Source organism: Engystomops pustulosus, chromosome 1 (genome assembly GCF_040894005.1).
Source record: "Engystomops pustulosus chromosome 1, aEngPut4.maternal, whole genome shotgun sequence".
Classification (NCBI taxonomy): domain Eukaryota; kingdom Metazoa; phylum Chordata; class Amphibia; order Anura; family Leptodactylidae; genus Engystomops; species Engystomops pustulosus.
Genome location: NC_092411.1, coordinates 304,473 through 331,114, shown reverse-complemented (window position 1 = coordinate 331,114; position 26,642 = coordinate 304,473). Strand labels below are relative to the sequence as shown.

The 26,642-nt window shown below is 51.2% G+C and overlaps 1 protein-coding gene across 1 annotated transcript; it reads left to right on the top strand.

Annotated features, from left to right (window-relative positions):
- The first annotated feature begins 2,470 nt into the window (after positions 1 to 2,470).
- On the top strand, positions 2,471 to 26,642 carry LOC140070833 (uncharacterized). Its single transcript, XM_072117792.1, has 14 exons — positions 2,471 to 2,558; positions 9,828 to 10,164; positions 10,243 to 10,351; positions 10,462 to 11,435; positions 11,574 to 11,623; positions 13,719 to 13,803; positions 13,942 to 14,169; positions 16,121 to 16,620; positions 21,808 to 21,927; positions 21,978 to 22,020; positions 23,653 to 23,748; positions 24,958 to 25,101; positions 25,180 to 25,288; positions 25,609 to 26,642. The coding sequence occupies exons 2-14, from the start codon at positions 9,847 to 9,849 to the stop codon at positions 26,238 to 26,240; spliced, it is 3,408 nt and encodes a 1,135-aa protein (XP_071973893.1). The 5' UTR covers positions 2,471 to 2,558; positions 9,828 to 9,846; the 3' UTR covers positions 26,241 to 26,642.

Genomic DNA, 26,642 nt, shown 5'->3' with positions numbered 1-26,642 from the left:
ACTCCCTCTATACACGGCTCCATACATCACACACACACAGCTCTCCCTCTATACCCGGCTCCGTACATCACACACACACACAGCTCTCCCTCTATACCCGGCTCCATACATCACACACACTCAGCTCTCCCTCTATACCCGGCTCCATACATCACACACTCAGCTCTCCCTCTATACACGGCTCCATACATCACACACACTCAGCTCTCCCTCTATACACGGCTCCATACATCACACACACTCAGCTCTCCGTCTATACTCGGCTCCATACATCACACACACTCAGCTCTCCCTCTATACTCAGCTCCATACATCACACACTCAGCTCTCCCTCTATACACGGCTCCATACATCACACACACTCAGCTCTCCCTCTATACCCGGCTCCATACATCACACACTCAGCTCTCCCTCTATACACGGCTCCATACATCACACACACTCAGCTCTCCCTCTATACACGGCTCCATACATCACACACATTTAGCTCTCCCTCTATACTCGGCTCCATACATCAAACACTCAGCTCTCGCTCTATACCCGGCTCCATACATCACACACTCTCAGCTCTCGCTCTATACTCGGCTCCATACATCAAACACTCAGCTCTCCCTCTATACACGGCTCCATACATCACACACACTCATCTCTCCCTCTATACCCGGCTCCGTACATCACACACACTCAGCTCTCGCTCTATACACGGCTCCATACATCACACACACACAGCTCTCCCTCTATACTCGGCTCCATACATCAAACACTCAGCTCTCGCTCTATACCCGGCTCCATACATCACACACTCAGCTCTCGCTCTATACTCGGCTCCATACATCAAACACTCAGCTCTCCCTCTATACATGGCTCCATACATCACACACACTCAGCTCTCCCTCTATACACGGCTCCATACATCACACACACTCAGCTCTCCCTCTATACTCGGCTCCATACATCAAACACTCAGCTCTCGCTCTATACCCGGCTCCATACATCACACACTCTCAGCTCTCGCTCTATACTCGGCTCCATACATCAAACACTCAGCTCTCCCTCTATACACGGCTCCATACATCACACACACTCAGCTCTCCCTCTATACACGGCTCCATACATCACACACACTCAGCTCTCCCTCTATACTCGGCTCCATGCATCAAACACTCAGCTCTCGCTCTATACCCGGCTCCATACATCACACACTCCCAGCTCTCGCTCTATACTCGGCTCCATACATCACACACACTCAGCTCTCCCTCTATACCCGGCTCCGTACATCACACACACTCAGCTCTCGCTCTATACACGGCTCCATACATCACACACACTCAGCTCTCCCTCTATACACGGCTCCATACATCACACACACTCAGCTCTCCCTCTATACACGGCTCCATACATCACACACACTCAGCTCTCCCTCTATACATGGCTCCATACATCACACACACTCAGCTCTCCCTCTATACCCGGCTCCATACATCACACACACTCAGCTCTCCCTCTATACACGGCTCCATACATCACACACACAGCTCTCCCTCTATACACGGCTCCATACATCACACACACTCAGCTCTCCCTCTATACACGGCTCCATACATCACACACACTCAGCTCTCTCTCTATACACGGCTCCATACATCACACACACTCAGCTCTCCCTCTATACCCGGCTCCATACATCACACACACTGAGCTCTCCCTCTATACCTGGCTCCATACATCACACACTCAGCTCTCGCTCTATACACGGCTCCATGCATCACACACACTCAGCTCTCGCTCTATACACGGCTCCATACATCACACACACTCAGCTCTCCCTCTATACACGGCTCCATGCATCACACACACTCAGCTCTCGCTCTATACACGGCTCCATACATCACACACACTCAGCTCTCCCTCTATACTCGGCTCCATACATCACACATACTCAGCTCTCCCTCTATACCCGGCTCCATACATCACACACACTCAGCTCTCCCTCTATACACGGCTCCATACATCACACACACTCAGCTCTCCCTCTATACATCACACACACTCAGCTCTCCCTCTATACACGGCTCCATACATCACACACACTCAGCTCTCCCTCTATACACGGCTCCATACATCACACACACTCAGCTCTCCCTCTATACATCACACACACTCAGCTCTCCCTCTATACACGGCTCCATACATCACACACACTCAGCTCTCCCTCTATACCCGGCTCCATACATCACACACTGAGCTCTCCCTCTATACACGGCTCCATACATCACACACACTCAGCGCTCCCTCTATACTCGGCTCCATACATCACACACAATCAGCTCTCGCTCTATACCCGGCTCCATACATCACACACACTCAGCGCTCCCTCTATACCCGGCTCCATACATCACACACTCAGCTCTCGCTCTATACACGGCTCCATATATCACACACACACAGCAGAATCCCGGTCATGTGACTCCCTGACTCCTCCCACACACACATGATTGATCACATGACGGTGACATCATCGCAGGTCCTGGACAGGAGAAGCTGCGGCACAGGAGGAGGTGAGAGGAGTCGCCCCCTGCACAGGATTATGGGGCATTATTAACCCCTTGTGAGGGCATTGTTTATGAAAAGCTCCTTGTATAATCCGTGCAGTCACAGCTGAAGAGTGGGGGGAGGGCTCCCCGTGTGACAGGAGGGTTACTGGGGCTCCCCGTGTGACAGGAGGGTTACTGGGGCCCCCGTGTGACAGGAGGGTTACTGGGGCTCCCCGTGTGACAGGAGGGTTACTGGGGCTCCCCGTGTGACAGGAGGGTTACTGGGGCTCCCCGTGTGACAGGAGGGTTACCGGGGCTCCCCGTGTGACAGGAGGGTTACCGGGGCCCCCCGTATGACAGGAGGGTTACTGGGGCTCCCCGTATGACAGGAGGGTTACTGGGGCCCCCCGTATGACAGGAGGGTTACTGGGGCTCCCCTGTGTGACAGGAGGGTTACTGGGGCTCCCCTGTGTGACAGGAGGGTTACCGGGGCTCCCCGTATGACAGGAGGGTTACCGAGGCCCCCCGTATGACAGGAGGGTTACCGGGGCCCCCGTGTGTGACAGAAGGGTTACCGGGGCTCCCCTGTATGACAGGAGGGTTACCGGGGCTCCCCGTATGACAGGAGGGTTACCGGGGCCCCCCGTATGACAGGAGGGTTACCGGGGCTCCCCGTATGACAGGAGGGTTACCGGGGCTCCCCGTATGACAGGAGGGTTACCGGGGCTCCCCGTATGACAGGAGGGTTACCGGGGCTCCCCGTATGACAGGAGGGTTACCGGGGCCCCCCGTATGACAGGAGGGTTACCGGGGCTCCCCGTATGACAGGAGGGTTACTGGGGCCCCCCGTATAACAGGAGGGTTACTGGGGCTCCCCTGTGTGACAGGAGGGTTACTGGGGCTCCCCTGTGTGACAGGAGGGTTACCGGGGCTCCCCGTATGACAGGAGGGTTACCGAGGCCCCCCGTATGACAGGAGGGTTACCGGGGCCCCCGTGTGTGACAGAAGGGTTACCGGGGCTCCCCTGTATGACAGAAGGGTTACCGGGGCTCCCCTGTATGACAGGAGGGTTACCGGGGCTCCCCGTATGACAGGAGGGTTACCGGGGCCCCCCGTATGACAGGAGGGTTACCGGGGCTCCCCGTGTGACAGGAGGGTTACCGGGGCTCCCCGTATGACAGGAGGGTTACCGGGGCCCCCCGTATGACAGGAGGGTTACCGGGGCTCCCCGTGTGACAGGAGGGTTACCGGGGCTCCCCGTGTGACAGGAGGGTTACCGGGGCTCCCCGTGTGACAGGAGGGTTACCGGGGCTCCCCGTGTGACAGGAGGGTTACCGGGGCTCCCCGTGTGACAGGAGGGTTACCGGGGCTCCCCGTGTGACAGGAGGGTTACCGGGGCTCCCCGTGTGACAGGAGGGTTACCGGGGCTCCCCGTGTGACAGGAGGGTTACCGGGGCTCCCCGTGTGACAGGAGGGTTACCGGGGCTCCCCGTGTGACAGGAGGGTTACCGGGGCCCCCCGCGTGACAGGAGGGTTACCGGGGCCCCCCGCGTGACAGGAGGGGAGGGTTACCGGGGCCCCCCGCGTGACAGGAGGGTTACCGGGGCCCCCCGCGTGACAGGAGGGTTACCGGGGCCCCCCGCGTGACAGGAGGGTTACCGGGGCCCCCCGCGTGACAGGAGGGTTACCGGGGCCCCCCGCGTGACAGGAGGGTTACCGGGGCCCCCCGCGTGACAGGAGGGTTACCGGGGCCCCCCGCGTGACAGGAGGGTTACCGGGGCCCCCCGCGTGACAGGAGGGTTACCGGGGCCCCCCGCGTGACAGGAGGGTTACCGGGGCCCCCCGCGTGACAGGAGGGTTACCGGGGCCCCCCGCGTGACAGGAGGGTTACCGGGGCCCCCCGCGTGACAGGAGGGTTACCGGGGCCCCCCGCGTGACAGGAGGGTTACCGGGGCCCCCCGCGTGACAGGAGGGTTACCGGGGCCCCCCGCGTGACAGGAGGGTTACCGGGGCTCCCCGTGTGACAGGAATGAGGCCGCATATACTTCGCCTGTGTAATAGTCAGTGATGGACGGAGGGGACCCCACTTCTCACCACGTTGGGGCACATTTCCTGCGCCCGGTTTCTGTTGCGTGTTCTATTCTGTGTTCCCTGCCGCTTGCACCTGTGTATGAAGTGACTGCGCATAAAGGGGCATCCGGTGCACAACTAATTATGCAGAGTCTGACAGAATGGTGGTACACGCCCCATGTTAAAGGTGCACCAAAAAAATACAGGGAGCGCCACAAATCCGTAATCGGGCACCGCCTGCACATAGTACACAGGACCCTGCACATAGTACACCCTGCACACTACACAGGACCCTGCACATAGTACACCCTGCACACTACACAGGACCCTGCACATAGTACACCCTGCGCATAGTACACAGGACCCTGCACATAGTACACAGGACCCTGCACATAGTAGACCCTGCGCACTACACAGGACCCTGCACATAGTACACCCTGCACATAGTACACAGGACCCTGCACATAGTACACAGGACCCTGCACACTACACAGGACCCCTGCACATAGTACACCCTGCACATAGTACACAGGACCCTGCACATAGTACACAGGACCCTGCACACTACACAGGACCCTGCACATAGTACACCCTGCACATAGTACACCCCCTGCACATAGTACACCCCCTGCACATAGTACACACCCCCTGCACATAGTACACACCCCCTGCACATAGTACACCCCCTGCACATAGTACACCCCCTGCACATAGTACACCCCCTGCACATAGTACACCCCCTGCACATAGTACACCCCCCTGTACATAGTACACCCCCTGCACATAGTACACCCCCTGCACATAGTACACCCACTGCACATAGTACACCCCCTGCACATAGTACACCCCCTGCACATAGTACACCCCCTGCACATAGTACAGCCCCTGCACATAGTACAGCCCCTGCACATAGTACAGCCCCTGCACATAGTACACCCCCCTGTACATACTACACCCCCTGCACATAGTACACCCCCCCCTGCACATAGTACACGCTGCACACTACACAGGACCCTGCACATAGTACACCCTGCACATAATACACAGGACCCTGCACATAATACACACTGTACATAGTACACAGGACCCCAGCACATGGCACACAGGACCCTGCACATAATACACACTGCACATAGTACACAGGACCCCAGCACATAGTACACCCTGCACATAATACACAGGACCCTGCACATAATACACACTGCACATAGTACACAGGACCCCAGCACATGGCACACAGGACCCTGCACATAGTACACACTGCACAGGACCCTGCACATAGTACACCCTGCACACTACACAGGACCCTGCACATAGTACACACTACACAGGACCCTGCACATAGTACACCCTGCACACTACACAGGACCCTGCACATAGTACACCCTGCACACTACACAGGACCCTGCACATGGTACACACTGCACATAGTACACAGGACCCCTGCACATACACTCAGCGGCCACTTTATTAGGTCCACCATGCTAGTAACGGGTTGGACCCCCTTTTGCCTTCAGAACTGCCTGAATTCTTCGTGGCATAGATACAACAAGGTGCTGGAAGCTCCTCAGAGATTTTGCTCCATAGTGACATGATGGCATCACACAGTTGCCGCAGATTTGTCGGCTGCACATCCATGATGCGAATCTCCCGTTCCACCACATCCCAAAGATGCTCTATTGGATTGAGATCTGGTGACTGTGGAGCCATTTGTGTCCAGTGACCTCATTGTCATGTTCAAGAAACCAGTCTGAGATGCTTCCAGCTTTATGACCTGGCGCATTATCCTGCTGAAAGTAGCCATCAGATGTTACAGGGTACATTGTGCTCATAAAGGGATGGACATGGGCAGCAACAACACCATGACACCACCACCACCAGCCTGACCCGCTGATACAAGGCAGGATGGATCCATGACACCACCACCACCAGCCTGAGCCGCTGATACAAGGCAGGATGGATCCATGACACCAGCACCACCAGCCTGACCCGCTGATACAAGGCAGGATGGATCCATGACACCACCACCACCAGCCTGACCCGCTGATACAAGGCAGGATGGATCCATGACACCACCACCACCAGCCTGAGCCGCTGATACAAGGCAGGATGGATCCATGACACCACCAGCACCGGCCTGAGCCGCTGATACAAGGCAGGATGGATCCATGACACCAGCACCACCAGCCTGACCCGCTGATACAAGGCAGGATGGATCCATGACACCAGCACCACCAGCCTGAGCCGCTGATACAAGGCAGGATGGATCCATGACACCACCACCACCAGCCTGACCCGCTGATACAAGGCAGGATGGATCCATGACACCACCACCACCAGCCTGAGCCGCTGATACAAGGCAGGATGGATCCATGACACCACCAGCACCGGCCTGAGCCGCTGATACAAGGCAGGATGGATCCATGACACCAGCACCACCAGCCTGAGCCGCTGATACAAGGCAGGATGGATCCATGACACCACCACCACCAGCCTGAGCCGCTGATACAAGGCAGGATGGATCCATGACACCACCACCACCAGCCTGAGCCGCTGATACAAGGCAGGATGGATCCATGACACCACCACCACCAGCCTGACCCGCTGATACAAGGCAGGATGGATCCATGACACCAGCACCACCAGCCTGAGCCGCTGATACAAGGCAGGATGGATCCATGACACCACCACCACCAGCCTGACCCGCTGATACAAGGCAGGATGGATCCATGACACCACCACCACCAGCCTGAGCCGCTGATACAAGGCAGGATGGATCCATGACACCACCACCACCAGCCTGAGCCGCTGATACAAGGCAGGATGGATCCATGACACCACCACCACCAGCCTGAGCCGCTGATACAAGGCAGGATGGATCCATGACACCACCAGCCTGACCCGCTGATACAAGGCAGGATGGATCCATGCCACCACCACCAGCCTGAGCCGCTGATACAAGGCAGGATGGATCCATGACACCACCACCACCAGCCTGAGCCGCTGATACAAGGCAGGATGGATCCATGACACCACCACCACCAGCCTGAGCCGCTGATACCAGGCAGGATGGATCCATGACACCACCACCACCAGCCTGAGCCGCTGATACAAGGCAGGATGGATCCATGACACCCCCACCACCAGCCTGAGCCGCTGATACAAGGCAGGATGGATCCATGACACCAGCACCACCAGCCTGAGCCGCTGATACAAGGCAGGATGGATCCATGACACCACCACCACCAGCCTGAGCCGCTGATACAAGGCAGGATGGATCCATGACACCCCCAGCACCAGCCTGACCCGCTGATACAAGGCAGGATGGATCCATGACACCACCACCACCAGCCTGAGCCGCTGATACAAGGCAGGATGGATCCATGACACCACCACCACCAGCCTGACCCGCTGATACAAGGCAGGATGGATCCATGACACCACCAGCACCAGCCTGACCCGCTGATACAAGGCAGGATGGATCCATGACACCACCACCACCAGCCTGACCCGCTGATACAAGGCAGGATGGATCCATGACACCACCAGCACCAGCCTGACCCGTTATACAAGGCAGGATGGATCCATGACACCACCACCAGCCTGAGCCGCTGATACAAGGCAGGATGGATCCATGACACCACCAGCACCAGCCTGAGCCGCTGATACAAGGCAGGATGGATCCATGACACCACCACCACCAGCCTGAGCCGCTGATACAAGGCAGGATGGATCCATGACACCAGCACCACCAGCCTGACCCGCTGATACAAGGCAGGATGGATCCATGACACCAGCACCACCAGCCTGAGCCGCTGATACAAGGCAGGATGGATCCATGACACCACCACCACCAGCCTGAGCCGCTGATACAAGGCAGGATGGATCCATGACACCAGCACCACCAGCCTGAGCCGCTGATACAAGGCAGGATGGATCCATGACACCACCACCACCAGCCTGAGCCGCTGATACAAGGCAGGATGGATCCATGACACCACCAGCACCAGCCTGAGCCGCTGATACAAGGCAGGATGGATCCATGACACCACCACCACCAGCCTGAGCCGCTGATACAAGGCAGGATGGATCCATGACACCACCACCACCAGCCTGAGCCGCTGATACAAGGCAGGATGGATCCATGACACCCCCACCACCACCAGCCTGACCCGCTGATACAAGGCAGGATGGATCCATGACACCACCACCACCAGCCTGAGCCGCTGATACAAGGCAGGATGGATCCATGACACCACCACCACCAGCCTGAGCCGCTGATACAAGGCAGGATGGATCCATGACACCAGCACCACCAGCCTGAGCCGCTGATACAAGGCAGGATGGATCCATGACACCACCACCACCAGCCTGAGCCGCTGATACAAGGCAGGAAGGATCCATGCTTTCATGTTGTTGACGCCAAATTCTGACCCTACCATCCGAATGTCGCAGCAGAAATCGAGACTCATCAGACCAGGCAACGTTTTTCCAATCTTCTACTGTCCAATTTTGATGAGCTTGTGCAAATTGTAGCCTCAGTTTCCTGTTCTTAGCTGAAAGGAGTGGCACCCGGTGTGGTCTTCTGCTGCTGTAGCCCATCTGCCTCAGAGTTGGACGTACTGTGCATTCAGAGATGCTCTTCTGCCTACCTTGGGTGTAACGGGTGGCGATTTGAGTCACTGTTGCCTTTCTATCAGCTCGAACCAGTCTGCCCATTCTCCTCTGACCTCTGGCATCAACAAGGCATTTCCGCCCACAGAACTGCCGCTCACTGGATGTTTTTTCTTTTTCGGACCATTCTCTGTAAACCCTAGAGATGGTTGTGTGTGAAAATCCCAGTAGATCAGCAGTTTCTGAAATACTCAGACCAGCCCTTCTGGCACCAACAACCATGCCACGTTCACAGGCCACAAATCACCTTTCTTCCCCATACTGATGCTCGGGAGAACTGCAGGAGATTGTCTTGACCATGTCTACATGCCTAAATGCACTGCCGCCATGTGATTGGCTGATTAGAAATTATGTGTTAACGAGCAGTTGGACAGGTGGACCTAATAAAGTGGCCGGTGAGTGTAGTACACAGGACACTGCACATAGGACACAGGATCCATAGTACACTCTGCATTGGTTCTGATAAATGTGGCCGTTATGTTGTTACATTCTCTCATATTCTTTCTATTCATTTTCCTAAAACAAAAGCCGAAATCTTCTGTATCACAGGAATTTCCTGATTCACCTGATGGAGAAAGACCAGGACAAGTTGGCGGAGACGATACTACACCTCACCCTAGAGATCCTGTACCGGCTGACAGGAGAGGTGAGAGCCCCCCATATCATGTGGTGGTGGGGGATGGGACATGGATGTGGGGATATTATCCCGCTGTCTCCCCATAACCAGGATTACACATTAGTGAAGAAGACGTCTAGTGAGCGCTGTCCGGCCCCTGTGTATGAAGAATGGGGGGGACCCCTGCGCCCCATCCCCCGGCCTCACCCCCTGATACATGACCACATCCTAGAACTGACCATGAAGATGACGGAGCTGCTGACTGGAGAGGTGACACTGCTGGGAATGCTGGGACATGATCCAGTAATGGAGGCTCCGGGGGATGACTGTAGCCATTGTGTGTGTCAGGTTCCTATAAGGTGTCAGGATGTGGCCGTCTATTTCTCCATGGAGGAGTGGGAGTATGTAGAAGGACACAAGGAGCGCTACCAGGAGCTGCGGAGCCTGACATCACCAGGTAATAGACACGTCAGTTTATGTAATATCCGGCTGTGCAGTAAGAAGGTTCAGTCTGTCGCCTCGATCTGTTATTATTCAGAAATGATAAAATCTATTTTATTTTTCCAGACGACTTCTCCAGGAGCTCGGTGGAACATGTGATGTCTACAGATTTTAAAGCAGAGGATTGTGATATCATACAAGTTCCATATGAAGAGTACAACCCCCCAGATATCCCCCCAGCCCCCCACTGCCAAGATATTTCCTATGATTCCATTATACAGGTTCTGTCTTCTGATCCGTCACAAATCGCGGAGCAAGAGAAAAATCACAAAAATAACGTCAGACGTCGGAGAAGTCACACTATAAAGAGGCCGTATCCCTGCCCACTGTGTGCCAAGTGCTTTGCCCATAAATCAGACCTTTCTAAGCATCAGAGGATCCACAAGGGGGAGAAGCCTTTTTCGTGTACGTATTGTGGAAAAAGCTTTACAGACAAATCGAATCTAGTTACACACGAGAGAATTCACACGGGGGAGAAGCCATTTTCGTGCTCAGAATGCGGCAAATATTTTAGAGATAAATCAAATCTTGTTACACATCAGAGAATTCACACGGGAGAGAAGCCGTTTATATGTCTAGAATGTGGAAAGTGTTTCTCTCGGAAATCCTATCTTCTTGACCATCAGAGAAGCCACACGGGGGAGAAGCCATTTTCATGCTCCGAATGTGGCAAATGTTTTAGAGATAAATCAAATCTCGCGACACATCAGAAGATTCACACGGGAGAGAAACCGTTTTCATGCCTGGAATGTTGGAAGTCTTTTTCTCGGAAGTCTTATCTTGTGGACCATCAGAGAAGCCACACGGGGGAGAAGCCATTTTCATGCCCAGATTGTGGCAAATGTTTTACTCAAAAATCGACGGTTCTGGAACATCAGAAAATTCACACGGGGATGAAGCCGTTTTTGTGCACAATTTGTGGAAAATGTTTCCTTAAAAAGTCGACTCTAATGGCGCATCACAAAACTCACAGGGGGGAGACGCCATTTCCTTATTCCGAGTGTTTTATCCAAGAATCGAATTTGGCTGAACATCCAATACTTCACACATGAGAGACGCGGAACATTTGGCAGGCAGGATAGGGGGATGGTCGCTCTGCTCACACATCCAAAATATACAGAGGAAATATTATCACGTCCCGATTGTGATAAAATCTTCTGACAAATCACATGGAGCAGGAGAGAACTCACACCGAGAGAACTCACACCGAGAGAACTCACACCGCGTGGTAGATGTGTCTCCCTGCTTCAAGCCAAGTGAAAAATACTTCACAGATTGAAATCTTTGTGATTAGTCACAGCCAGTAATAAATTCAACAGGAAAGAAAAGATGTTACGGAGAGGCTGAGGCTTCCCTCGTGTGTATCTGCTCCTTTATGTATAATCAATATTTATTAGAATAAACACAAAGAAGGAAAAGACAAGTAGATAATAATATGACTGATGGCACAGGATCCGGTGCCTCATATGATGTGCATGCTCACTGGAGGTTGGGGTATGGATTCACGGCTTGTAGCACAGAGTAAGATACTCGGAGAAGCCGTCTCAGATGAGTAACTGTTACAATATGTCAATATATTAACATAAATAATAAAAAGGAAACGGAAGGGGTGGGGCACTGTAAGCACTGTGTTGGCGGCTGTAAGAACAAAGGCGCACACTATTTATAAAAGGAACAGGTCTTGGCATTGCTGGGAGCTTTGGGACATGTCCCATAGGGCCCGTGCAGGGATCGTCTTACCCGGGTCTGCTGAGTCATTGGCCTCCACCTCCTCCATTCTACGGATGTAGCCACTCGACCACCGTGGGAAGTTGAGGGCTCTGCCAATGTCTTAGGATTACGGTGCGTGCCGCAGCTAGGAAATGGCGGAGAAGGTCTTTTATGATGGTTGAGATGGAGCCCGGTATAATTGACAACAGAGCTATATTGGGAGATGGGGTGACCCTCCTACCGGTAACCTGATGGTAGGTACCAAAGACCTTATTCCAGAAGGGTTGGAGCATTGAACAGCTCCACCAGATATGAAGCAGAGTCTCATCCTGATCATAATGTTTTTAAGGGGAGAGGTTAGCCGGGACCCTGGGGAGGTAGCGGAGCGTAGGGCACCTGAGGCCTAGATCCAGCTGAACCCACTGTTTGGATCCCGCATAGTGGGTCCAGTCAATGAGTCGTAGTATCCGCAGTATGGTATAACCTAGAATCAGGGAGTCCCACACTCCGCCTAGATTTTGTGTGCGAAAACACTGTAAAGCTAATGTGACTAGAACCACCTCCCCAGATAAACCTCCGAAAAGCCGAGACTCCAGTATCTGTTCCTTTCATTGGTTTATTTTCACGTGCAATAAAAACAATTGTTTCAGCCACATGGAGAAGGCGTCTTCTTATATCCTGGGGACAGATCAGGAGTGGCCTTGATGCACATGAAAGGCTTTGAACCATGTGACCAGGGTAGCGAGAGCGAGGGACAGAGGCGCAGGAGCAACAGAGCCTTGGTGTCTGCGAACCTTAACGACTTGCGTCAGAAGAGTCATTTCTAGAATTCTGGAGTCATTTCCACATGAAACGCTGTGAATCACATTTATTGAGGGTTTTAGACCATTTTTGTGTGTAGTAGATACATGCATATTTAACCACTTAACAACCAGGTCCTTATTTGTTTTTGTGTTTCCATTTTTTGCTCCCTACCTTCAAAAATCTATAATTTTCCATGTCGTTCGCCTTGACGGCCCCAACTGGAGGTTGACACCTGACCTCTGTAGGGACAGGAAGCAGAGAGGTTAGAAGCCCCACCCCTGCATCCGCACACCAGTCTGCTTCCTGTCACTACACAGGGCAGATAGTAGAGAATGATCTCTCCTGTGTCTCCTCCAGTTGGGACAGTCCGGAGGGAAATCCCTTACCCAACCAGCTCGGTGTTCAATCAGGCTTGGGTTCCTTCCTGGCCATGTGCGAGCTGTCCTCCAACTCTGTCTGTGGTTCCGCAAAACTAAAGACACCAGGACCGCTTCCAGAGACGCCGCGCTAGTGAAGCCAGCCTCCGGTGCATGCTCCGACAACAGCTCCTGGTCTGAAGCCGCACCGGAAGTGGTGTATCGGAATCGTGATCCAAAAGAACGAGTGCTGAGCAGTAAGTTTAAAAAGACGCTAAGTGGGATAGCACGGTGCTCTGAGGTCTCGTCCTGTTGCGCGACCCGATGCGCTTTTGAGATCATTTTGTGACAGAGGTACAGATCTTCTTATGGGACAAGGTATTCTCTGTAAATATCTATATGATACAATTATGTGGTACAAATATGTGGTGTATATATGTTATATCCACATAGGCTGGCTGCAACTTGTGCCACAATTGGCAATACAGATTCATACATCATGGATGCCTCTGGATCAGAACCCATGCCTATAGCTCCTGTGAGTGGTTTCGGGGTTCTGGCCGGGAGGGACCTGGTCCTCCATATATCCCGTGTAATTCTGTATATCATAGCATGCTGACAGTATACAGTAGGATGTTTAATCTTTAATAAGATTGTTCTCCTTCTCTCTTGGCAGGAGCCTAAAGAGAAGGAGAAAACTAAGGAAAAGGATCCAGAAAAATCAAAAGAGGGAGAGAAAAAGAAAGAACCATCCCACAAAAGAAAGGACATCTTTTGTAGAGGAGATGAGGAATTTCATAAAAGGGGAAGGAAGTACAAATCCTTTTCAGAATCTCAGGCGGATTCTGATCGAGAATCATGTAGAAAGTCCATCGACTTGGAGCCATCTCCATCTGCCTCTGCAGTGAGAATGGAGTCCAGGTACTTCTTCCCAATCAGAAGATTTAGAATCTCTCCTGAAGGCAGTCAGAGACACCCAAAACATAGAAGAAGTACAGGATCCATACCAGACGAGCTTTTTGGCATCCTGAAAGCTATAAAGAAATTGTTGATTCCCTCACCTAATACCCTTAAAGAATTACATTTTGAAGAGTGGAGAGCGACAGAAAATAGAATCTCAATCTCACATAATAGCTAAAATAAACAGATCTTCCCTTTGAGGACGCCATATAATTAAAAGACCCGATGGATAGAAAGGCTGGCCGCCTCCTTAAGAAAACTTGGGAATGTGCCACGGTTAATCTAAAAAGCAATATTGCCACAACGTCCACTCCTAGGACTCTGTTTCACTGGCTTTTTGAATTGGAAAATCATGTGCAGGATGGAAAACATCGTAATCTAATGTTAGATACATTTCCCATTCTCAAGTCAACTACAGCTTTTATAGCAGAAGCCTCTGCAGAAGGGGAGAGGTTCAGTGCCAAGGAAGGTGCACTAGCCAAATCGGCCAGACGCTCGCTATGGCTCAGACAATGGAGACAACTTTAGATCTAAGACCAAACTATGTGGAATCCCTTTTGAAGGAAAATATATGTTTGAGCCGTAATGGGATACAATCCTTAAAAATGCGGCGGATCGGAAGAAGGAATTTCCGGAGGCAAGAGGAAATCAGAAGAAACAGTCCTTTCGTGAGCCTAAAGAGAAGAGATTGTCATACAAAGGTAAAAGTAAACAAGGTAGATGGAGCTTCTCTGAAGGTGGCAAAGGAAGAGGATTCCTCCTTAGCTCCAGTAACTCTACTCAACCATACAAAAAACAATGACGCCAGAGTGGGGGGAAGACTGTTACTCTTCCATCAACATTGGGCCTTAATTACCACAAATCTTTGGATCCTATCGATTAGTGGAAAATGGGGACTGACTGGAGTTCACCTCCCTTCCTCCTCAAAATGACATCCTTACCAGACAACCATCACAAGCCCTCACAATCCAGTTGTGGCTGTAAATACAGAAACTTCTACAGATGGAAGCAGTTCCAGTTTCTCCAGAAAATCACAAAAAAGGAGACTATTCACCTCTCTTTTTAATAAAAAAAAAACAAAAGTAACATTCCTTTTAAACATTAAACAAATACTTCCAGTAAAGGAAAATCAAAATGGAGACCGTGAACTCAGCAACTATCCTAATTCAACCCGGGGCTTTCATGTGCACGATTGATTTGTGGGATGCATATTATCACATTCCAATATATCTGAAATCCTAAAAGTTTCTGAAGTTTGCAGTTATGACACCAGAAGGCGAAGAAAAGTGTTTCCAATACAGAGTTCTTCCATTTGGGATATCATCAGCTCCAAGAACTTTTTCCAAAGTTATGGTAGAAATAGTGGCCTTTCTCAGAACAAAGGGTGTGATGATAGTTCCATACTTGGATGATTTAGTAATTATTGCAGGCACAGAATCAGAATGGATTCTACACAGGAACCTAACATTAATCATTCTCCACCAACTTGGATGGATAGTCACGTCGGATAAATGAAAACTAAGTCTGAGTACAGAGAGAGACTTATTGGGAGTATCCCTAAACTCAGTACTGCAAATGTCTTTTCTTCCATCACTGAGAAGATCAGACCTAATTCAAAAGGTTACGGCTTTTCAGGAGACACAAAACTGCTAGATAAGAGAAGCCACGAGAGTGTTAGGCCAGATGATGGATGTATACAATCTGTCCAGTGGAGCCAAAACCATACAGGAGTGATACAGAATTGGATATTGTCTGTCTGGGACAAAAACCCTTCTCATCTGGATCAAAAGATAGAACTGCCACACTCGGTAAAAATGTCCCTGAACTGGTGGAAAGAGAGAACCAACTTACAGCCGGGAGTTCCATGTCATCTTTGGCCTGTTGTGTTAATACAGATAGCCGCCAGCCTGTCGGGCTGGGAAGCGAATGTAGGGGGTATCCCCCCAGGGTCTATGGCCAACATACAAAAGCAACCCCCGATACTCAAACCATCGAGAGCTGAGAGCGGTTTGGGAGACATTCAATTGAAGTACTCCAAGATTGAATGTAAAGATCCTTTTGGAAAATATAGAGTAGCTTACTTAAGGCACCAAGGGGACACAAGGAGCCCAGACCTTCTCCTACTATCAAAGAAGATCTTTGCCTGGGCCGAGTTAAATGTCCTGTCCCTCTCAGCAGAACACATGAAGGTAGAAGAAAGCAGGGTAGCGGACTACCTCAATCGGAATCAGATTCACCAAAACAAATGGTGCTTAATCAACGAGATCTTCGCAGATCTGACACAGTGGGGTCAACCAGCAATAGACCTATTTGCTAACCATACAAACACCAAGACCAGCCGTTTCTTCTCTCTAGACCAAGGTGTTCCAACATCAGAAAAATCCAGAGAGACAAGGCAAACGTGATTATAATTGTGCCGAATCGGCCAAAAAAAGGAACTGGTATCCAGTACTGTATATGGATAGTTTCTCGGGCCGAGCTTCTCTTTCAGTGTCAGGTCTATCATCCGAACCCACAGGCTCCCCAGCTTTCGGCATGGATCTTGAGACACAACTACTGACATCTCATGGGGTTATCGAACCAAGTGGTATCTACGCTAAAGGCAAGTGGTAAACCTGTTACCTTATTTATATGGGAATATGGAAAATATTTGTCTCATTTTGTGGATCTAGTCCTCCTAACCAGTTATCTCCTAAGGTACTGGACTTCTTACAACCTTTGATAAACGTCTAAATCCTTCCTCCTTGAAGGTCCAAATATCAGGGGTAGGCGCATTCTTTGATACTCCACTAGCAGAGCATAGATGGTTTGTGAAGGCCACCAATAGATTAAGACCACAAATAAAATCCTGTATCCCAAATTGGGACCTATTGTTGGTCCTCCATTATATCACTGGTCCTCCTTTTGAACCCCTAGACAATGCATCTATTAAGGGTTTTTTTTTTAATTTAAATGTTTATTTATTGAATTTTTAAAAAATAAACAATTAATACAGGACATAAAAACAACCATTGTGTTCTGTATTAAGGATTTAACGTTAAAAACTACCTTCCTTATAGCAATAACATCAGCTACAAGGTCGGGGAAAATTCCGGCTCTATCAACCAGAGAACCAAACCTTAAAATCTATGATAGAATTACATTGATGCTTGATACAAACTTTATTCCTATGTTCCAATTTCCATCGTAATCAGGAAATTATTTTACCATCTTCTTGTCAAGATCTAAAACAACCAAAAGAAGCTTCCTGGCATTCACTGGATGTAAGGAGAATGTTTCTACAATATATTGAGGAGATGAAACCTCGGAGAGGAGATGCTAATATTCTTGTACAATATAGTGAGAAGAATAGAGGCAAAAAAGCTTCGAAAGTATCTATTGCCAGAGGGATAAATACCACCATCAAAGGAGCCTCCAGTTCTCAAGACTTGGACGTTCCAGGGACAGTTAAAGCCCATTCATCCAGGGCTATGGCCACCTCTTGGGCCGCCATTGAAGAGCTTTGGAAGGCAGCCACATGATCAGGATAATTGACGTTTGCAAGACATTATAGACCTGACATACAGAACTCTAGGGATCTAGTGTTTGGTAGAAAAGTTTTGCAAGCAGTTGCCCCTCCCTAAGGATTTATATCCTTACATCTCCAGTTTGGACCGTCATGGAGGACAACATGGAAAAAGGGAATTATTCTCACCGTTAATTCGGTTTCCATTAAGTCCACCATGACGCCCTGTGTATAATTCCCACCCTTATGTTGTGAACAATGTGATTGTCTCGGGGGGACGAGATTGGAGGTGCTGTGCAGAGTCTCTGCCCGGAGTGCGAGCAGGAGGAGGAGGAGCTGTGAGGCACTATGCGGAGCCTCTGCTTGAAGTGCTGGCAGGCGGGGGACAAGCAGTGAGGGGCTTTGCAGAGCCTCTGCTCGGAGTGCGGGCAGGAGGGGAACGAGCTCAGTGGTGCTATGCAGAGCCTCTACTCAGGGTCCCAATGAGGCCAAGCTCGTGTGGGCTATACAGAGCGTATGCATGGAGTGTGAGCTGGAGGAGGTAGAGCTCGGAGGCACTATGCAGAGTCTCTGCACGGAGTGCTTGCAGGAGGGGGACGAGCTGGAAGGGGCTATGCAGAGCCTCTGCTTGGAGTGTGAGCAGGAGGAGGACAAGCTCTTAAGTGCTATGCAGAGCCTCTACTCAGAGATCAGGCAGGGAGAGGTCGAGCTCGGAGGGGCTATGCAGAACCTCTCCTCGGAGTGCGGGCAGGAGGAGGACGAGCTTGGATGGGCTCATTTGAATTTAAAGGGTTAATATGTATGTACATTTTTTGTGTGCCCTTGGTATATGTTGTATGCGGACAGGTTGAGCAGCATATGTAAAATTTAGGTGAAGGGCAAGTGAAGAAGGGAAATAATCTATGAGGGGTGACACAGGAGGTATAAGAGCTTGTACTATGGGCCAGCCATGACGTGTAAGAGGGGTTTTCACTGCTTTATCTACATCAGCTCTAAAATGCTAATTTTTGTAGTGTGGAGACATTAAAACAGGAAATAATAATTATAACCCCCGCCCCCCTCCCCCGCATAATAAAAATGTCCATTTGCACTACTTTATTATGGGGTAGTAGTAATGGCGGTCACTGTTAGGGTGGAAGGGGCCCCTCTCATCTTTAAAACCCCTTGTGAACGAGGCATGTCCGGGCTTTCAGAAACAGGTCAGACGTGTCCTACGGAGGAGCACTGCAGCCCATTGCATACTGTGTATATTTGCTATTTCCATCATTACGGTCTCCCATCATTCTCCTCTGTCTCCTCCGTTCTCTGTCCCTTCTGTCCTATCACTTTCACTGACTGATTAAGGTAGGTGCCCCTGGGATGGTGACTGGGGTTTTTGGGTATTGTAAAGTTAACTGGGATGGGGTTACTGGCACTTTAATAAAGGGGGTGGGTTATGTGTTGAGGTCACTTACCCCTACTCCTCTGGCTACCTCATTATGTTCCCCTGCCTTACGGTGGCACGTAGGGCTGTTATAAGGCGGCTCTTCTAATCCTTCCCCCCTCCTCTGCTGATTGCGGCACTGAAAAGGTGTGTGTTTTTGTTGCTGGGTCAAGGGTCCGGACGCCTGGTATTACGGGGAACTCTCTTGCAGCGGCATTTCGTGCTTGCATGCAAGTGGAGGGTGAGGGATGGCTGCAGAGGTTCCTGGAGTCGGTCCAATCTCCCATTGCGGCGCCTGTGGTAGGTTCTGGGAGGTGGGGGGTCGGTCGGCCTATGTGTCACAGCTCGCCTCAGCCCCTCACAACCTTCCCCACGTTCCAGTTGCTGGGGACGCTCTGCCCGAGTGTTGCCCTTAGGGGCGACAGGGCTCCGGCCCAAGCCTTCCTCCCAGCCTACATATGGCTGGACGTTAGCTCTGCAGCCGGAGGCACAGCTTCCTCTGTGGCTCCCACACGCTCTGTCTTTCCAGCTATGGGTTCCCATGCCAGCTCGGCGCAATCATTGTCCAAGACCCCCACACCTCAGCTGGAAGAAGGGGTTCCTTCTCGGCATCAGGTAGTGCCCCCAGGGAGGTCCGTAGCAGTTGATGCACTCGTACAGCCAGGATTAGCCCATCCTTAGAGCCAGTAATGCAGGCTGGGGCTCCTGCCACTGGGTATTACACTGCCCTCCTGCCGGTGAACCCTTCATTAGCTACTCCAGCAGTATCAAATGCAGGGTGGGGCGCCCCCATAGATCCCACATTCGGTCTTCCCATTCATCATCCTCCTCCCGGGAAGCCCGCAGGCTTTCCCGCCGTGGCTCTGTGGCGTATTGTTATAGTGAGAATGCTGGTTTGAGATCTTCAAGGTGGTCAAGATGCTCCAGGTGGTGATCCCCATCATCCTCCAGTGGGTTGTCCAGTGCCACGGTGATGTCTGGTCAGAGAAGCCGTAGATGGCAAACTTGGGAGAATCAGGGTTCTTCCAGGGCATCCATTTCGTCCATGCAGCCTCCTCCTTTTTCAGTTTCGGCGTCGCCAGTCGTTCTAGTTGATCCTCCAATGGTACAACCTATGGCGGGTGAGTTCCAATATGCAGGTGCTAGGAGGGGGGGGGTTCTGTGGGTTCCAATATCGAAGCCTTTCTTAAAACCTTTACAAGTATTTGCAACATCCCCCACCGGGGCCTTTTCTTGGGGCCTGGAGGCAGCTGGGGCCCAGAATACTGGAGGTGCTGGTGATTGGAGCCTAGGGCACGCTATGGTGCTTGGTATGTGGACCGGAGGGCTGTCCTACAGCCTGGCAGCTCTCCAGCAGGCGGTGTGTGAAAGAAATATGGAGGGAGAGGCTGAGGTACTGGATCTCCCTGGGGCAACCCCTGAGTGTTTGTAGTATGAGTCCCTGGGTAATGGATGGGCAGCCCGTGGTGGTAACAGCCGTATCCAGGGATCAGACAGAGACAACGTTGTGCAAATTAACTCTTGGTTCTTTATTGAACAACAGCATGCAACGGGCCTAGACGGTCAACAGCAGATTCTGGTACTGGAGTGGTCATGGAGAATTGTCCTCAGGAATAAGGCCCCAGCCTGGTAGGAGATGCTGGGATAATGGAGATGGAGCTGTGTCCAAACTGTGGAAGCTGCAGCTCTGGATTAGAGTCTCCTGACTCCTGGGATTGGGTTCTGTGTCAGTACTGAACATTGTCTCTCTCTTCACTCTGTCTATGATCAGAGAGACTTGGAGGTAAAGAGCATGTGCTCCTCCTTGCTGAGGGGTTTTATACTCCCCCTGGTCAGGTGGTAGCTCATCTCCAATCACGCTTCAGTTTACAATCCAGCCACATATTTGGATAACATCTTACCCCCCCCCCCCCATAATGTGGACTTCTCCTCTCCTTATATTGTGAAATGTCTCATCTCTTCCTCCTATTGTAGGGAAAAATTAAAAAAACATAAAAATCATATCCCCCCCTTTCCCTAGGACTGATATAAATAAACAGTAAAAATCATGAACATGTTTGGTATTGTGCGTCCCAAAATGTCCGATCTATCGAAATATAATAACAACCCTGTAATGGAAAATAGCCACTTTTTGGAATTTAGCAAAATATAAAAAATTCAATAAAAAGTGATCAAAAGGTCGTACAGTCCTAAAAATAGAAGCCAAGTCGCAAAAAATGACACCACCCACAGCGCTGGCACCGAAGTAAGAAAAACTTATTAGCGCCTGAACACGGCAAAATGAAGAATTTTTTCTGTACAGGAGGTTTTAATTAATTTTTGTAAATGTGTGAAAACATTATATCACCTTTATGATTGTGGTCTCCCCGTGATCGCCACGTCCTAAAGAATAAAGCAGACCTGTCATGTGGGGCGCACGGTGAAAGACGTACAATCCAAGCCCACGAGGAAAACGGCGAAAAATGCTTTTTTTCCTACTTCCCAGTACACGGCAGCGATATTATACACAGTCACTATGAAGGGCAATTTGTTACGTAGATTTTTGAAGGTGGGGAGTGAAAAAGGCCTCGCTATGGGGATAAAAAACCGGATACTTTGCTTTCCGTTAGTGTCAGTTATTTTCCATTTTTAATGATTTTATTCCAAACATCCAGTCACATAATGGAAGGTGGAAGAGAAGACGTGACGGACGATCGCAGACAATGCGGCTTCCTGATCGTGTGGCGACACTCCAGACCCTCTGACAGAGAACTGAACGCAGCAGCCCTGGTCATGTGACTCTGTGACTCCTCCCACACACATGAGCGATCACATGATGCTGACATCATCGCAGGTCCTTGAAGCCTGGGAGCACACGGCAGGAGGAGGTACGAGAGGTTCTGGGGAAGATTTTGTTTTTTACTCCCCTCTTTCCGATTGTCAGAACGTTATTATATTATATCTATGATTATGATGTGAGGATTGTAATCCGCACAGTAATCTGTATGACCAGGTTTCACCTCTGTCACTGTGTGATCCAGGCGCCTCCCCTCTATTGTTCGGGTCAGAACAATCGGGTCGATACCAATTTATACAGTTTTATAATGTGTTCATTTCTTACATCAAATCTTTCTGGAATTTTCTTTACATCCTCCTGATGTGTCCCATAAAGTTTCTGACGTCGGGGGATGGAGCTGGAATATTCCAGGGAAAAGGAAGTGATTTGAACTTTTCGTATTTTTAAAAATTTTTCAAGGCCCCTTAGGGTACATGAACTTGATTGAGCCGTTCGAGGCTCCCAGGGCACAGCCGCCCCCCAGTGCCCCATGGAGATGGCCCATGTGCCGCCCCCCAGTGCCCGATGGAGATGGCCCATGTGCCGCCCCCCAGTGCCTGATGGAGATGGCCCATGTGCCGCCCCCCAGGGCCCCATGGAGATGGCCCATGTGCCGCCCCCCAGGGCCCCATGGAGATGGCCCATGTGCCGCCCCCAGGGCCCGTTGGAGATGGCCCATGTGCCGCCCCCAGGGCCCGTTGGAGATGGCCCATGTGCCGCCCCCCAGTGCCTGATGGAGATGGCCCATGTGCCGCCCCCCAGGGCCCCATGGAGATGGCCCATGTGCCGCCCCCCAGGGCCCCATGGAGATGGCCCATGTGCCGCCCCCAGGGCCCGTTGGAGATGGCCCATGTGCCGCCCCCCAGTGCCTGATGGAGATGGCCCATGTGCCGCCCCCCAGGGCCCCATGGAGATGGCCCATGTGCCGCCCCCCAGGGCCCCATGGAGATGGCCCATGTGCCGCCCCCAGGGCCCGTTGGAGATGGCCCATGTGCCGCCCCCCAGTGCCTGATGGAGATGGCCCATGTGCCGCACCCCAGGGCCCCATGGAGATGGCCCATGTGCCGCCCCCCAGGGCCCCATGGAGATGGCCCATGTGCCGCCCCCAGGGCCCGTTGGAGATGGCCCATGTGCCGCCCCCCAGTGCCTGATGGAGATGGCCCATGTGCCGCCCCCCAGGGCCCCATGGAGATGGCCCATGTGCCGCCCCCAGGGCCCGTTGGAGATGGCCCATGTGCCGCCCCCCAGGGCCCCATGGAGATGGCCCATCTGCCGCCCCCAGGGCCAGTTGGAGATGGCCCATGTACCGCCCCCCAGGGCCCCATGGAGATGGCCCATGTGCCGCCCCAGGACCCGTTGGAGGTGCCCAATGTGCCGCCCCCCAGAACCCCATGGAGATGGCCCATGTGCCGCCCCCAGGGCCCGTTGGAGGTTCCCAATGTGCCGCCCCCCAGAACCCCATGGAGATGGCCCATGTGCCGCCCCCAGGGCCCGTTGGAGGTGCCCAATGTGCCGCCCACTCTTCTGCCGGCCAAACCCCCTACACACCCACTTGACGTAAAGAGGAAAATAATCGCAATTACTGAGCCCCAGATAAATGTCCCCCTCGGCCTCAGTTATGTAGGACCCCAAATCAATGAGAAGCTTTCTGGTCAAATTTCATCCTGTAATTTCTATCTCACAGGAACCTTCTCTGACGACAACAATGAAGAAATACGGAGACAAGATGGTGGAGATGATAGACCTCGCCCTAGAGATCCTCTACCAGATCACCGGGGAGGTGAGGGCTCCTGATGTCACAGCCAGGAAATGATGTGTGACAAATCCAAGGTCCCCTGAGAGAGGAAGGGGGAGGCACAGGGGGGAGAATATCTCCCTAAATATCAATTACAGGAGGAGGGGAGACATTGTATCAGCCTCTTGTGGGGACATTTTATGGGACGGTTTGTAGAAGATCCTTCAGAGCTGAAGATTTGTTGGATCTTGTGATTTCTAACAATGCGGAAATTGTCCAAAATGTCCTGAAACCCGGGAACAGGGAGGAGAATAGAATTACTTTACTCCTAAGGAGCATTATCCTTACATTACATTAGACATTAGATGTTCATTATGGTGACAACTAAGAGCTGAATGTCATCGGAGGCAGAAATATTGTGAGAGGCTCTTATAGAAATGTATCGGGTGAGGAAGAGGGGAGAGAAGGGGAAGGACGTCCTATGTCTTGTATGGCCGTCCAGATCACCCAATGTGACCCCAGCCGGTTATGTTGGGTCATACAGATTACAGGAATACATTTTGGAAATCTGCCGAGTTTTGGGAGGCCTCCCAAGGGGTCCATACTGTAGTCATCCTCTTGGGGTCCGCAGAGTCCCTGGTCACCATCATCCATCCTTTGTATGAACCGGATTTCCAGTAGACCTTCCACCATCGAAGGGGGAGGGAATCTTCCAGCGTCTCGGTATTAGAGTTCATGCAGCCGCCAAGAAGTGTTGAAGCCAGGATTGAGGTATAAGCCCCCAGCCCCTCCGCTCACACGTTATTATCAGACAAAAGCTTTATTACATACAAGGGGGGGGGGGGGGGGAATAATCCTGTGCTGCTGCTTGGACTACAGCAAAGAAGAATAATGCAAGTATAATATATATAAATACGGGGGAAAGTTGTTCCAGGTTAAATCATAAGGCTACGGGCGCTTTAATATAAGATCTGTGAATCCGTACAATAGCCGAGCTCTGGTGCAGAGCACAGCAGGGACAGGAGAGAGCTACAAAAATCGCTACATTGTAATATAGAATTGCGTTCCGTTACAATCCTTCCCCTCAGCCCCATCACTTACTTGTTTGAACTGTATAACTAATACAAATATTTTTTCACCCTAATAACTAATAACACAACATAATTTACTGTGTTAATAACAAATCATGTGACTGGGGGGAGGGGCTCTGGACATGGATGTGGTGATATTATCCCGGTGTCTCCCCATAACCAGGATTACACATTAGTGAGGAAGACATCAGGGGAGCGCCAGGAGTCAGGAGGGCGGAGCCCCATCACAGAGCCGCCCCCTTCCCTGATCCATGAGCAGAAGATCCTAGAACTGACCATGAAGATGACGGAGCTGCTGACTGGAGAGGTGACACTGCTGGGAATGCTGGGACATGATCCAGTAATGGAGGCTCCGGGGGATGACTGTAGCCATTGTGTGTGTCAGGTTCCTATAAGGTGTCAGGATGTGGCCGTCTATTTCTCCATGGAGGAGTGGGAGTATGTAGAAGGACACAAGGAGCGCTACCAGGAGCCGCGGAGCCTGACATCACCAGGTAATGTTACTGTAATGATATACAGGAGGTTATATAGTCAGGATCTGTATTTTTAGCTCACATATTCAGAGTATACAGAACCCCAAGACTGGCAATGACACCAGAACCATTCCTCGAGCTGCTGTAGGATCCAAATAGGGGGCTCTGAAGTCCCGCTCTCCATCTGGTGATATCAGGCGGAAGGAGACTCTTGATAAACAGGCGAGTTGTCACCTATACGAGAGGACATTTCATTCCTAAGTTGTTCCTTTAGTGATATTAAAACTGCTAAAAGGAGAAACTTTTTTCAAAAATAGTAAAATCTGTTTGATTCTTGACAGGTGACCCAGAGGGACCTCCAATATCTTCAGATATGAAAGAAGATGATGAAGGTTTCACACCAGTGAAATATGAAGCACAGGACACCCCCCCAGGCCCCCCCTCCGGAGATCTGTCACCTGGTCCTAATATAAAGGTCTCGCCTTCTGATTCATCGCAGACTGGAAGTCCTATAGAGGTCGTTACACAATGGAGAACTCACACAGGAGAGAAACCATTTTCATGTTCAGAATGTGGGAAAGGTTTTTCCCGGAAATCCTACCTTATTGTCCATCAGAGATCCCACACAGGGGAGCGCCCGTATCCTTGTAGTGTCTGTGGAAAGAGTTTTCACCAAAAGTCAACTCTAATTTTACATCAAAGGATTCACACAGACGAGAACCTATTCTCATGTACAGAATGTGGCAAGGGCTTTAACCAGAAGTCGGCCCTAACGGTACATCAAAAATCTCACACGGGGGAGAAGCCCTTCCCGTGTCTGGAATGTGGGAAAAGTTTTATCAGAAAAGCGGATCTCGTTAGACATCAGAGAATTCACACGGGGGAGAAGCCATTTTCATGCCCAGAATGTGGGAAAAGTTTTACGCAAAAATCAACTCTTCTCTCACATCGGAAGATTCACATCATGGAGTAGATGTTTATGTCCACAATGTAGAAAGGTTTTTCACAAAAAGTCCTTATGAACTACCCTAGAAAAAAAAACCCACCCCGGATCCTCTGGATCAGCCCTGTGTAACCCTGGGGGGCGTCATTCAGGGCTTGGGCTATGGACAAGTCGGACGGAAGAATTGATCCCTAAATATTTGATGGAATTTTATGCCCAATAAAAACTGCGAGTCACCAGGGGGGGCAGGAGGGAGATGCTCATGGCTCCTGCAAATGGACCAAGAGGCAGAAAACCGGGTCAGCAAAGAAACCCCGGGGGCGGGGCATGAAGAAAAGGAGGTGTGATTGGTCGAGCCCTGGATCTGCCCTCCCTCAGCTTAAATCTCATTGGCTGAAAAGTTGAGGGGTAAATAAACAGTTGTCTGTGGAA